At 44.3% G+C, this 14,803-nt stretch overlaps 2 protein-coding genes across 5 annotated transcripts in view; both read right to left on the bottom strand.

The window, feature by feature from the left end:
* The window catches only part of efhd1 (EF-hand domain family, member D1), a 129,073-nt gene that overhangs the window by 5,877 nt on the left and 108,393 nt on the right, over window positions 1-14,803 (bottom strand). The window lies entirely within an intron of this gene.
* Window positions 1-14,803, bottom strand: part of usp32 (ubiquitin specific peptidase 32) — a 100,045-nt gene that overhangs the window by 14,047 nt on the left and 71,195 nt on the right. For 3 of the 4 annotated variants that reach the window (XM_079514502.1, XM_079514504.1, XM_079514503.1), the window contains exons 17-29: window positions 13,520-13,677; window positions 12,040-12,121; window positions 11,508-11,582; window positions 11,136-11,274; window positions 10,477-10,582; window positions 9,186-9,359; window positions 8,282-8,456; window positions 7,593-7,744; window positions 6,597-6,708; window positions 5,664-5,860; window positions 4,515-4,699; window positions 3,813-3,899; window positions 3,313-3,439 (exon numbers count right to left, since the gene is read on the bottom strand). In XM_079514502.1, the coding sequence (XP_079370628.1) occupies window positions 3,313-3,439; window positions 3,813-3,899; window positions 4,515-4,699; window positions 5,664-5,860; window positions 6,597-6,708; window positions 7,593-7,744; window positions 8,282-8,456; window positions 9,186-9,359; window positions 10,477-10,582; window positions 11,136-11,274; window positions 11,508-11,582; window positions 12,040-12,121; window positions 13,520-13,677 (1,769 nt within the window). The remainder of the gene's footprint in view (window positions 1-3,312; window positions 3,440-3,812; window positions 3,900-4,514; window positions 4,700-5,663; window positions 5,861-6,596; window positions 6,709-7,592; window positions 7,745-8,281; window positions 8,457-9,185; window positions 9,360-10,476; window positions 10,583-11,135; window positions 11,275-11,507; window positions 11,583-12,039; window positions 12,122-13,519; window positions 13,678-14,803) is intronic. The other variant, XM_079514505.1, reaches the window with a different exon arrangement.

The raw sequence follows: 14,803 nt of genomic DNA, 5'->3' as shown, positions 1-14,803 counted from the left end.
AATGAAAACTAAGCTATGATGACTAAAACTATGGCTAAATATATTGACAATTTTGTCAACAAATAAAAACTAGACTAAAATGTTAGGGAGGGACTAGTGGACAAGAAATCCAGTTGTATGCTAAGTTGCATGCTGAAAATAGCAGATCTACAAGCTTACAACTTGTAGATCTGCTATTTTTCAGCATGCAACCAAAGTGTAAAATCTGCCATTACAACGACATCAAGGCCTGTCAAAACACACTTTAGTCGACTATATCAACTGTATATTTAATCGACTAAAATCTTATGACACTTAGTCGACTAAAACTGGACTAACATTTCAGGTGACTAAAACTAAATTAAACTTATTCAAGGTTAAGGTTAGGGAGGTCAGAACTGGCATGAAGATAGTTCGGGAGGTATAATTCATGCAGATGGAAAAATTCATATACATACTGTACAAGTGTACATAATGCTCAGACATGAATATCTTGAATCTACAAAAGGTCCTGTTACCCGTTAGAGAATGTGTGTGTGTGTGTGTGTGTGTGTGGAAATGATGCTTTGAATCTCTGCTTGAACACAACTAACATAAAACTCTGGCACTTCACTCCAGTAAGCACCTCTCTAGCGACACCGTGTGGTCAACATCGACTTTACAGTTTGTCTATACCTTCTAATACAGCATGTAATAGCCGAGCTTCATGAGATGACACAAGAAAAGACGACTTTCAACACGGTCCATGGGGTCATGAAGTTGATCAATCTAGTATCTACTGTATTTTATGAAACGTACTCACAGGATAATGCCCTTCAAACCTGACTAATATACTGATCTTAAAATCTTAAAATATACCCAGCTAAAACATGAACAAGCCTTTAGTTGACCATTATGCAACATGTTGGGGCAGTTCCATCTTCATGGCTTGATGGCAACGTGGCCCTACGATCTCCCACTTACAGTTGGGTGCCACCGATATTGTCCCTTATCATTTGACCCATTTAGGCCTGACCTCAAAACTTTTAAAAATCCTTCTAAATCCTGAAAAAATCCTTCTACATTTTCACGATTTTTCAAAAATAGCAGACCTACAAGCTCGTAGCGCGCCACTCGGTGGCGCGCTATGAGCTTGTAGATCTGCTATTTTTCAATAGCTAAATTATAACATAATGTTTAAAACACCAAAAGGGGTTCCCGCCCAAAATGGGTTAACTGTCCTTTTGCGCAGATCACGCAAACCTCAGCAAAAAGAAAAGGACAATATCGATGGCCTCCAACTGTAGCTCATTAATTGTCTCAAGAAGAAGGAAAATGTTGGGCTGCACAATGTGTCATTTATATTGTCATTGCAATAGGAGAAGCACATGATGATAAATAAAGAATGGGTGAGATAAATGTTTACATTGCACTGCAATGCGTTTATTTAATCATAGACCTCTGGCTGCCGATGCACGCGCCTGTTGTCTGATGATGCAAAAAAAAAGGCCTGTTGGTCTGTTTTGGGATTACTATTTGGGAGTATTAATGCCCTGTATCTTTATATTTATCTACAGTACCAGCGATACATGGCCAAAGCATTTTCGTTGCCCCAAAAATGTTGAGAACGTCCCTGTCCTAACAGTACTGACTGTAATAGAGATGTGAGTGCTGTGTCTTTACTGTCTTACCCTCTCCTGAGAGGTCTGGTAGCGGAGGTGCAGTGCAGTCGGGTCCCTGTCCTAACAGTACTGACTGTAATGGAGATGTGAGTGCTGTGTCTTTACTGTCTTACCCTCTCCTGAGAGGTCTGGTAGCGGAGGTGCAGTGCAGTCGGGTCCCTGTCCTAACAGTACTGACTGTAATGGAGATGTGAGTGCTGTGTCTTTACTGTCTTACCCTCTCCTGAGAGGTCTGGTAGCGGAGGTGCAGAGAGATGTGAGTGCTGTGTCTTTACTGTCTTACCCTCTCCTGAGAGGTCTGGTAGCGGAGGTGCAGAGAGATGTGAGTGCTGTGTCTTTACTGTCTTACCCTCTCCTGAGAGGTCTGGTAGCGGAGGTGCAGAGAGATGTGAGTGCTGTGTCTTTACTGTCTTACCCTCTCCTGAGAGGTCTGGTAGCGGAGGTGCAGTGCAGTCGGGTCCCTGTCCTAACAGTACTGACTGTAATGGAGATGTGAGTGCTGTGTCTTTACTGTCTTACCCTCTCCTGAGAGGTCTGGTAGCGGAGGTGCAGTGCAGTCGGGTCCCTGTCCTAACAGTACTGACTGTAATGGAGATGTGAGTGCTGTGTCTTTACTGTCTTACCCTCTCCTGAGAGGTCTGGTAGCGGAGGTGCAGAGAGATGTGAGTGCTGTGTCTTTACTGTCTTACCCTCTCCTGAGAGGTCTGGTAGCGGAGGTGCAGAGAGATGTGAGTGCTGTGTCTTTACTGTCTTACCCTCTCCTGAGAGGTCTGGTAGCGGAGGTGCAGAGAGATGTGAGTGCTGTGTCTTTACTGTCTTACCCTCTCCTGAGAGGTCTGGTAGCGGAGGTGCAGTGCAGTCGGGTCCCTGTCCTAACAGTACTGACTGTAATAGATATGTGAGTGCTGTGTCTTTACTGTCTTAAGGTCATTACACACTGGCGAATTAGTGACGCGAATTATTCGTGCGAATAATTCGCCTTTTTTTAAAACCAATTGAAGTCAATGCAAGCTTCCACATCAGTGGCGAATGTGCGAAAATGCGACCGTTTTCGCTCTTTATTTGTTCGCTCCGGTGTTCGCTCCGGTGTCGAATTTTTAATTCGCGTCGCTAATTCGCCAGTGTGTAATGACCTTTACCCTCTCCTGAGAGGTCTGGTAGCGGAGGTGCAGTGCAGTCGGGTCCCAGTCCTGTCCTAACAGTACTGACTGTAATGGAGATGTGAGTGCTGTGTCTTTACTGTCTTACCCTCTCCTGAGAGGTCTGGTAGCGGAGGTGCAGTGCAGTCGGGTCCCAGTCCTGTCCTAACAGTACTGACTGTAATAGATATGTGAGTGCTGTGTCTTTACTGTCTTACCCTCTCCTGAGAGGTCTGGTAGCGGAGGTGCAGTGCAGTCGGGTCCCAGTCCTGTCCTAACAGTACTGACTGTAATGGAGATGTGAGTGCTGTGTCTTTACTGTCTTACCCTCTCCTGAGAGGTCTGGTAGCGGAGGTGCAGAGAGATGTGAGTGCGTGTCTTACCCTCTCCTGAGAGGTCTGGTAGCGGAGGTGCAGTGCAGTCGGGTCCCTGTCCTAACAGTACCGACTGTAATAGAGAGGTGAGTGCGTGTCTTACCCTCTCCTGAGAGGTCTGGTAGCGGAGGTGCAGAGAGATGTGAGTGCGTGTCTTACCCTCTCCTGAGAGGTCTGGTAGCGGAGGTGCAGTGCAGTCGGGTCCCAGTCCACAGCGATGTATGCGTTTCCCACAGAGGTGTCATGCGTGTCCTCGGTGCACTCTATAGCACAGCCTCGACAGAACCTGAGGACCAAAGCATACCATTTAGGCCTGATTTCGATATGTTTAACTACCTATTATGCAAAAATAAAAAATAAATAAAAAGGGGGGTGGAAATAAATATTTGTACATTTAAAAACTGTGTACATTGGTGACTATAACTATTAATCTACCTGATCTTGAGGCCTACAAAAATCGGGATTTCTTTATTTATTTACTTATTTTTCTTATCAACTAGTCAACTAGTACCAACAAGGTTGACTAGTGGATTTACTAGTCGACTAGTTGGATAGTCAACTAGTTGAATAGTCGACTAGTTGCTTAATGCCCTAGTGTGGGCGTGTGTGTGTGTGCGCGTGTGTGTGTGTGTGTGTGCGTGTCATAATGAATGTCCTACCTGTACCAGGGACACCAGGCACATGAGCTGCCATCCTTGCCCACCACCCGTAGTGTGAAGGGGTACTGGTAGCCCATACTGTCATCACTGTAAGGAGGACACACTCAGAACGTTACCTCAACAGCATTTATGTGACATTCAATACGAAGTTGGGAGAAAATGTCAAAAACATATTTTGGAGTGACAAAAAATAATGATATTTTTTTTTCTAGGAGCAGCTAGCCACGCCTCCTATGCCCAGCTTTCCGGGTCTGTGTGTGAACACAAACATTGGCTTGTTGTGATTGGCTGATCACCCACCATAGTGATGACTTGATTGGCTGAGCAAAGTACATGTTGAAGATAAAAGTGAGGGCAGAGAAGTGAAGACGGAATGACATTTGTGATGATTTGATTGGCTGAACACGGAGTATGATGTATGATGATAAGAGAGCCCCTCACTTCACACAAGTGTGATTTTTGAGGATGCGCTTTTCAGCAAGTGTAAAACCAGTCATTACGACGGCATCAAAGCCCGCCAAAATGCATTTTAGTCGACTAAATCAACTGTAGATTTAGTCGACTAAAACTAGACTAAACGCTAAGACATTCCAGATGACTAAAATATGACAAAAACAAACTAAATTAAGTTTCAGTCCAAAGACTAAAAAAACTAACAGACATTTTCTGCCAAAAACAACAACACTGGTGTGTGAAACTGACCAGTCCTGGGCATGGTTGCTGGCCTCCTGCGGTGGCAGCGGGCTGGCCAGTCTGGACACCTGGGTCCACACGGCGTCGTAGAGGTCCTTGGTACTGGTGTGGACGGTGCAGGGGACGATGAGGGGCATGCCGAACAGGCTGGGTCGGTTCTTCTGAGAGGACAGGAAGTAAAGCTCCGTGCGCATCTGACAAAAAACAAACACAAAACACAGAATATTGCATTGGGATTATTATTATTTTTTATATCCCATTCTGGGCGGGGAACCCCTTTTGGTGTTTAGAGCATTGTGTTATGCTCTAGCTATCGAAAAATAGCAGATCTACAAGCTCGTCTACAAGAACGTTTTAACTCAAATCTTTGTTCTGGGGGGGGGGGTCACTGGAACAACATATTTTCAGATGGGGGTCGGCGGCCAATTACATATAATCTTGGGGGTCCTTGACATGAAAATGTTTGAGAACCACTGACATAGAAACATAGGGATTTTCAGAAAACTGTCAAGATTTAGAAGGCATTTGTAGAATCGTCCTCAGGTCAAAATGGGTTAAAGAATATAAACCCCTGGATAACGTAGCTACGTTTTTCTGGCAGGCTAGACGATTAATTTAACAGCGTGTTCTACGGTAGTGTGCGTGGGTGGAGGGTATACGCAGCGTGTTCTACGGTAGTGTGCGTGGGTGGAGGGTATACGCAGCGTGTTCTACGGTAGTGTGCGTGGGTGGAGGGTATACGCAGCGTGTTCTACGGTAGTGTGCGTGGGTGGAGGGTATACGCAGCGTGTTCTACGGTAGTGTGCGTGGGTGGAGGGTATACGCAGCGTGTTCTACGGTAGTGTGCGTGGGTGGAGGGTATACGCAGCGTGTTCTACGGTAGTGTGCGTGGGTGGAGGGTATACGCAGCGTGTTCTACGGTAGTGTGCGTGGGTGGAGGGTATACGCAGCGTGTTCTACGGTAGTGTGCGTGGGTGGAGGGTATACGCAGCGTGTTCTACGGTAGTGTGCGTGGGTGGAGGGTATACGCAGCGTGTTCTACGGTAGTGTGCGTGGGTGGAGGAGGGTATACGCAGCGTGTTCTACGGTAGTGTGCGTGGGTGGAGAGTATACGCAGCGTGTTCTACGGTAGTGTGCGTGGGTGGAGGGTATACGCACCATTTTCCTGTGCATGGCAATGATGTAACCGATGAAGGGGCTCTCCTGGAGCGGCGTGATGTGGCCGTTGGGTATTCCATTGGGCAGAGGCGTCTCTGGGCTACAGGGCGACGCCACGGTGCTGCTGGGCACACCGTTGGGTATGAGGACCGGGATGTGGCCGTTAGCTGGCATGCCGTTGGCTACGGGGGTGATGTCTACAGGGGGTTGAAAAGAAGCCACATCAATGAAGACCAGTGTCGATTTCGTCGACTAAAACTAAGACGAAAAATAAACACATAAACACAGAAGCAGTTTTTGTTTTTGGCGGCTCATTTTGATTTTAGTTTTAGTCATAGTCTCTTGAATAGCTTTCATTTAGTTTTAGTCACATTTTAGTCACCTGGAATGTCTTAGTGTTAGTCTAGTTTTAGTCGACTAAACATCATAAGATTTTAGTCGACTAAATCTACAGTTGATTTAGTCAAGCCAAAATTTATTTTGGCGGGCCTTGATGCCGTCGTAATGACTGTTTTCACTTGCTGAAAATAGCTGATCTACAAGCCCACAAGCTGAGCTTGTAGATCTGCTATTTTCAGCATGCAACTAATTGTAAAATGACTTATACTGGATCTCTTGTCCACTAGTCCCTTCCTAACATTTTTAAGTTTTTATTTGTTGACGAAATTGTCAATATATTTAGTCTTAGTTTAGTCATCATTACTTAGTTTTCATTTAGTTTCCATGTACTTTTCGTCAGTGGAAAAAGGCAGTCGACGAACATTTTTCGTCTTAGTTTTAGCCGACGAAAACAACACTGCATCCAAGTAGCACCCAAGAGGAATTAGACAAAAAGAAAGCCAAACCGAGTTCCTGCCCCTGGGAAGTGGTTAAACATTATCAGGGTTAACGCGACCACCCCTACTTCACTAATAACTCAGTCATTACATTTACCCGTAAGTGTAGGCGAGGTGAGCGGGGTGGGCGAGCCAGGCACAGGGATCTCGAACGCACACAGGAAGCCGTTGACAGAGAGACGCACCTTCTGGTTGTCCTGTGGGAAGTTCTACACACAGCAGAGACAAGACAACACACAGCCAGTTATAGGAATGAACACACTACATCAGGCAGTCCCGCCCCCTTTCATGACGACGCCAGGACCAGGAAATGATTCCCAATGCATTTTTCCCATAGACATTTCAAAAAGTATTTATTTAAATAATAATAATAATAATAATAATAATATTAAGTCAAAGTGCTTAACAGAAAAATATATGGAGAAAAACATGGATCAAAAAGGCATAGAATACAATAGAAGAGATTGAAATCACATGGGTAATGGGCTAAATGCAGCTCTGTAAAAATGAGTCTTTAGGCTGATCTCCAGGGGCAGGGCGTTCCAGAGTGCAAATGCCCGGTCGCCTACAGTTTTTTTTTAAAAGACAAAATAAAAAAAACGTTCACTCTGAAAGAATATATATACAAAGATGTGTGCCGCATTTTTACGATTTTTCAAAAATAGCAGACCTACAAGCTCGTAGCGCGCCATGAGCTTGTAGATCTGCTATTTTTCAATAGCTAAAGTATAACATAATGCTTATTTAAGCGTCGTACAAAGCCAACTCAAGTTGTGACAAATCATGACAACAAACACAATATTTTGGACCAAACAAATAATTACAAAGAAGAAAAACAAGATAAATTCTTTCACAGGCAACGTTTTTAACTCAAATATTTGCTTCCGGGTGGGTCCCATGGAACAACATTTTCAGATGGGGGGTCGGCGGCCAATTACATAGATTTGTTGGGGGGTCCTTGACATGAAAATATTTGAGAACCACTGACATAGAAACATGAGTTTTTTTTCAGAAAACTGTCAGGATTTAGAAGACATTTTTGTAGAATCTTTTCTCCGGTCTAAAATGGGTTATAAAGTTTGTAAAAAAGTACCTTGATGTTGGAGCTGTGGACCTCACACAGTAGGATCTGATCTGGGTTCAGGCTGCAGAGTTCACTCAGCTGTTTCTTCATCCCGGTGTACTTCTCATCCATGTTGAGCCTCAGGCCATAGCGTACCGGGGTGGAGCCGTCCAATTTAATGACTGCAAAAAGCACACCAACAAAAATAATACAATGAAGAGAATGATGCTAAGCAGTGTTGTTTTTGGCAGCAAATTTCTATTTTTGTTTTAGTCATAGTCTCTTGAATAGTTTTTATTTAGTTTCAGTCACATTTTAGTCACCTGGAATGCTTTAGTGTTAGTCTAGTTTTAGTCGACTAAATCTACAGTTGATTTAGTCGACTAAAATGTATTTTGGTGGGCCTTGATGCCGTCGTAATGACTGGTTTAGTGGTTTTACACTTGCCATTTGAGCTGCCATTTCAGCCATTTTTTGCCATTTTCAGCACGCAAACCAAGTGTAAAATGACTTATACTGGATCTCTTGTCCACTAGTCCCTTCCTAACATTTTAGTCTAGTTTTTATTTGTTGACCAAAGTGTCAATACATTTAGTCTTATAGTTTTAGTCATTGTAGCTTTAGTTTCCATTTAGTTTGTCAGTGGAAAAAAAGGTAGTCGACGAACATTTTTTTTGTCTTAGAATTAGTGGACGTAAATCAAACAGTGTCCTCCTCACCGGTGATCTCCAGGTGCATGGAGCTGTCCATGGGCAGGGGCAAGGAGAGGAAGTTGAAGGGGTCAAAGCGGGCGCTGATGTGCCCACACGTCTTACACTTCACCTGGGACTTGAGCTGTCCATGGAACAGGTCCACCACGATGGAGCGGTTCCTACGCAGGTGGTTCTCCCATGCCTTTTGGAAAGCACAACATAAATGCTTAAGATACATTTTCACTAGAGATGTCACGATAACTGTATCGGTATCGGAAAATAATCCGTATCGGCCCCGTGTTTTGTCATGTCGGTTCAAATCGGTATCAGCGAATATGCCAGTCTAACCACCGATCCGACCAGAGGGGTAAGGGGTTGACACTATGGCAGGTAAATGAAATGTTGGGGCATGTGGAGTTTGCTTTCGAGTTGCCCAAAACTGCAAGTGCACATTATGAGTGAGGAGTCTGCAACACGAGATACAGTATATAGCTAGATAGCTATAAACTAGGGCATTAAGCAACTAGTTGACTATTCAACTAGTCGACTAGTAAATCCACTAGTCGACCTTGTTGGTACTAGTTGACTAGTTGACTACTTTGTAGGCCTCAAGATCAGGTAGATTATAGTTATAGTCAGTTAAAAAAAATGCCTAGAAGTGAATGCCCTACTATAAACACAACACAAGATCACAACACTGGTATCGGTATTCGGTATCGGCTAACACAGAAATTGTGGCATCGGGAACGAAAAACGTTTATCGGGGACATCCCTAATTTTCACACATATCACAATGGTACGACATGTCCCGCCCCCTGTGTGGTGGTGCGTTGCTGCTGACTACGACATGTCCCGCCCCCTGTGTGGTGGTGCGTTGCTGCTGACTACGACATGTCCCGCCCCCTGTGTGGTGCGTGCGTGGCATGCTGACCTCAGAGGCAACCTCCCAGTCAGGTCGGCCATCGCTGTCCTTCAGCTCCACATAGGGCTTGTCGTGGACGCGGTTCAGGTCCTCGTGCAGTCCGTCCAGGAGGAAGGCCAGCAGCTCCTGGGAGTCCTGCTGCTGGAAGCCGTTGAACCGCGGTGCATACTTGGCTATCGTCCACTAGAGAGAGAGAGTAACAGGAATAGAAGAAAAGAAAAAAAATATGACGAACAAAGCTCACAACGTGTCGCATTGTAGATCGTCTATTCTTGGCAAAGATATTTGTTGTAGACACATTTTACATCTTAAAATTCCATACTTTTCTAGACTCAAATTTCCGGAATTCTCTGTAGATTTGTCAAAACACTACATTCCCAGTACAAATAGCTAGATGCTTATGTAAGTAAATGCTTTAGAATAACTACTTTTTTTGTATGTGATGTATTGCCATGCTTTTTTTGTTCTTGCTTAATGTAAATCGCTCTGGATTAAGAGCGTCTGCTAAATGCCTAAATTGTAAATTGTAACCACCGCCTTAGCCATGTGATGGTGGCAAAAACTCACCACACGTCACGATGGGACACATTCTAGATATTAAGTCTTTTTTGGCCTACAGTTGGAGGCCATCGATATTGTCCTTTTCTTTTTGCTGAGGTTTGCGTGATCTGCGCAAAAGGACAGTTAACCCATTTTGGGCGGGAACCCCTTTTGGTGTTTTAAACATTGTTATAATTTAGCTATTGAAAAATAGCAGATCTACAAGCTCATAGCGCGCCACCGAGTGGCGCGCTATGAGCTTTGTAGGTCTGCTATTTTTGAAAAATCGTGAAAATATTTATTTCAGAAAACTGGAGGATTTAGAAGGATTTTTTTAAATTTTGAGGTCAGGCCTAAATGGGTCAAATGATAAGGGACAATATCGGTGGCACCCAACTGTATATTGTCATGCCCAAAATAGGAACAGCATGTTAAAATTGGCCACCAAACACTGGTTCTGAGAGCGCGGTGCCCACCCACCCTCAGTTTGAGTGGTGATACTGATAATATTCCCTAACTAACTGGTTATGAGAGCGCGGTGCCCACCCACCCTCAGTTTGAGTGGTAATACTGATAATATTCCCTAACTAACTGGTTATGAGAGCGCGGTGCCCACCCACCCTCAGTTTGAGTGGTAATACTGATAATATTCCCTAACTAACTGGTTATGAGAGCGCGGTGCCCACCCACCCTCAGTTTGAGTGGTAATACTGATAATATTCCCTAACTAACTGGTTATGAGAGCGCGGTGCCCACCCACCCTCAGTTTGAGTGGAGCTACATTCTTCTGGGTCCCGTTCCACAACTCCAGCACCAGGTCACCGTAACACTTGGCCATGTGACCTCGCATCCCGATGGGGTTGGTTCTGTAAGGGTCAGTATACAATACAGAGTTAGAGCAGAGTGGTTGTCCAGTCATTCTCCCAGAGTTCAATTCAATTCATTCCTTCAGACCCGAGGGAGATCCTTCAGACCCGAGGGAGATCCACATCGAGGGAGATCCACCCGAGGGAGATCCACCCGAGGGAGATCCACCCGAGGGAGATTCACATCACAATAAGAAACATGATATAATAGAGGGTATGCGCATGCATAAGGTGAATGGCAAATCGAGTGGCAAAGTGAGTTTAACATTGTTTAATGTCGTTTAATGCAATTAGATATGACTTTTCTGTTTGGATGTATGGGCTGTCAAGGCCCGAAAGTAGTTTTTAGCCACTCAGTAGGCATTCCTGTATAACTTCCTGGTTTGATGATGATGTCTCGTGCATACCCTCTATAACAGAAAAGACACATGGACCAAATTTACAGATTGAGAACCACTGAGTTAAGACGTTCTTAGGTTCTTCACAACAACGACAACAATACTGCTACTATAACTACTAATGTTTAACATATATAACACTTTTCAAAGCGTACCTGTTGAGCTCGTACAAATGTCTCCCTGAGATGAAGTAGTCGGTGAGAGGCTTCGTGTTGCTCACGCACTGGATACTGGAGTTCATGAAGCAGGTGTTGCCAAGGTTGCTAAGGCCTGTGGCTCCTTTCTCTGTGGGGACTGGACGAGAGAAGGGGGGGGGGGGGGTTACCATGACAACCACGTCCCATAATAATAATAATAATAATGATTGCCATCGTGTCCCCCCCCGACAACCCCTTCCGTGCTGCACACTGAACTGCCTCTCGCATGAGCGGACCGCATTAAAGGCACAACTTTTACATCTTCTAGGTCTACTATAATAGCATGCTGCCTCTCTTAACCTTCATGGGGGGTTTTGAGTCAGAGCTTACCTTTGTGTCTGTCCATCTTACTGCTGTTGGCGATGAAGGACATCTCCTCCGGCCAGCTCATGTCTTTGTTCCTGACTGTGGAGAAGAAGGAGACATTATTTCCTCTGTGAACTTTTTCACCATCACACTATATATTTTTGTTGTTTGTTTGTCGCCTGCCCTAAGCGGTTATCGCCAATTCCCCCCATTTTTGTACAACCCCCAAAAACACATTGGTGTGTGTGGAGGGTGTGTAGATAGATAACCACATGCCTACCTATGATATGCAGTCACACCAGTTAGGATTTTTAACCAGAAATAGTTTAATAATGCATGCGGACATCTCTACCTAGTTCCCCCACCCTGCTGATGGGATTGTATCCTCACTAGTGCTAACAAGGACACAATCCCCTGCTGGCTTGTTAACACCCATAAATACTGTTTGTTGGAGCTTCCAGGCAAGTCGGAAGGGACCACTATCCGGACATGAACCCCACTAGCAGTGACCTGAGGGGGTTCACTGCTAGTTTGGCACCCAGAGCTGTGTACGTACCCTCAATAACTAAATGCTGCTCATCCTGTATCTTCAGACTCTCCAGTGTGTGGTCTTCATCGTCCAGGAGGGTGAGGTAGTTCTGGAGACCACAAAACAAAACAAAAATTCAAGAACTGTGGGGATCTGAATATCCTATCTATTTTGCCACAACGATGCCATTAACCCTCTTATGGCCACCCTAATTAACAGTGGATTGTGCCTTCTACCTGCACTATTCATATGTTTAATTCATCATTTTAATGCCAATAGAAAGATCTGTGACATACACACTATATCTCATTTTAACACGGTAATCCTATAGTATTATACCCAGTCCTGATGGTGGTGGTAACTTCACCATTATGCCGATTTTGACCAAATAGAGCAAATCTGGCGATGTCATTTCCGGTTCTACGGATCACAACATCCGCTAGTTTTCTTCACTGTGTTACACAGTCAGATGTCCGGGATGCTAAGCTAGCATCGTTTATTTTAATAACCAAGTCAATTTAAGCTCTAATCAAGCCCCAAATATCGCATATTACGCAGCGATGCACAAAAAGACCGCGCGCGTGCGAGAGCGTGCACGCGAGGATTTCGGACGGTTTTAGGTAGATTACATCGGCCGTTAGTTGTAGATCTGGTATTTTTCAATAGCTAAAGCATAACATAATGCTTAAAGGGCCTTGCAAACATGAAGCGAGGAACGCAGGCGTTGTTGCCTGGATCAACGACAGGTCTCCTCCAGGTCTGCTCAAGAGGGGCGCAACAACGCAAGCAAAAAAAAAAAAAAAGCTAAACCGAATCCAGGTCCTGGTGATCCAGGTCCAGGTCAGGCGTGTGCACGTAACGAGCACGCGCACGACAAATGCACGGGACCGCGCTCACGTAAATACGCTTGTGTTGTCGCACCGCGACGTCTCCGAGCAAAAACACAGGTCTCATTGAAAATGAACTATAGGTGCGTTTTATCACTCCCCGTTTGCAAGGCCCTTAAAGGGCCACTTCACCACTTTTCAACCTATCTTCATATAATAGGTCCTCACTAATAATCATGATAAAATGATTATAAAATTCTACTCAGTCTGTGTCTCATAGGAGGGCTGTGGGCAGTTTAGAACCCGTCCTCCAGTGACATCATCATTAGGCAGACTTTTTTTAAAACAAGACTTTTTTACAAAAATGTTTAGATTTTCATTATCGTGAGAACGATGGCTTCCATTTTCGCATTGCAACTTTTCAGGAAAAGAAAGCCTGCAGTTTCTATTAGCTTGTATTCCCCATCGATGATGTCACTGGAGGACGGTTTCTGAACTGCCCACAGCCCTCCTATGAGACACAGACTGAGTAGAAAGAAATTGCGCCATTTTTTCATGATTATTAGTGAGGACCTATTATATGAATTTAGGTTGAAAAGTGGTGAAGTGGTCCTTTCAGAAACACCAAAAGGGGTTCTTCCCGCCCCCCCAACATGGGTTAAGGCAGCGCTGATGCCCACCTCACTGTTGTACAGCCACAGCCTCATGTCCTCCTCCTTGATACGGAGTCTCTGGGACAGGTAGAGGTGGATGTCCTTGATGGTGCCCATGCGGCTGAAACAGCCCGTGTACGCCAGCACGCGCTTCAGAGGGGCGTTGGGGGAGGGTACGTTACCTGCTGGAGAGAGGAGGAGTGGAGAGGGAGGGAGAGGGAGGGAGGGAAGGGGAGACAACCGGACAAAAGGGACAAAAAGAGGAGGGGGGGGGGGGGGGGAGAAGACAGGGAAACAATAGAGGGAAGAGTTCAGCGAATTAAATGTCCCCCGAAAAATGATTTCAAATACACACACACACCACGCACCAGTGTCTTACTATACTTGTGAGGATGTCAAAACCCCCTTTTTTTTATTCAAAATGATTCCCTGCCCGCCAATCACTGCTGACCACAACCTAATCCCAATTGCATTGGTGGAAAGTAACTAAGTACTTTTACTTAAGGACTGTACTATTTTGAGGTATTTGTACTTTACTTGAGTATTTCCAATTTCCTGTACTTTTACTTCTACTCCACTACATCTCGGAGCCAACATTTCTACTTTTACTCCACTACAATTATTTGAAAACTTTAGTTACTAGATATTTGAGATTTAAATTTTGATTAGAAAACATACATTAACCACTTCAACCCTATACATTTCAGTCATTTTCAATAGATTTTGTACACATTTTGAACTTGTGAAATGGCACATTCTGCACAATGAGTACTTTTACTTTTAGTACTTTAAGTACATTTTGATGCTGATACTTTTGTACTTTTACTCAAGTACATTTCCAATTCCGTACTTTTACTTGTAACAAAGTAGTTCTAAATTGCAGTATTGGTACTTTTACTTAAGTAAAACAATTGAGTACTTTTTCCACCACTGCCCAATTGTCTAAAAGTCTTTAACCATAAAAATGACCACTTTCTCTTGTGAGGAGGATCAGGAAATATTGTGAGGATCTCACAATATTGATTTATCACATTCAAATATAGTAAGACTGGTACATACATATATACAGGCTGATCATCAGGACTTAAAGGGCCACTTCACCCCTTATTTTAATGATGTTTGGGAGACAAGAAACACTTTCTTGGGGTTTTTATGTGGGTAATATGTGTTTTTAGATAGTGTCCATGGGCTCCATGATGTCATGGACACTGGGCTCACTTATTTCCTGGACTCCATGTCGTCTCCACAAGGAGGAGCAGTGGACCAAAGCATTATGGGAATTGTAGTCCAGGAAGGAAGTGAGCCCCAGTG

Source organism: Electrona antarctica, assembly GCF_951216825.1.
Source record: "Electrona antarctica genome assembly, chromosome: 11".
In the NCBI taxonomy this organism is placed as follows: Eukaryota; Metazoa; Chordata; class Actinopteri; order Myctophiformes; family Myctophidae; genus Electrona; species Electrona antarctica.
The sequence above is the reverse complement of the archived record's forward strand: the minus strand, read 5'-3'. Positions and strand labels throughout refer to the sequence as shown.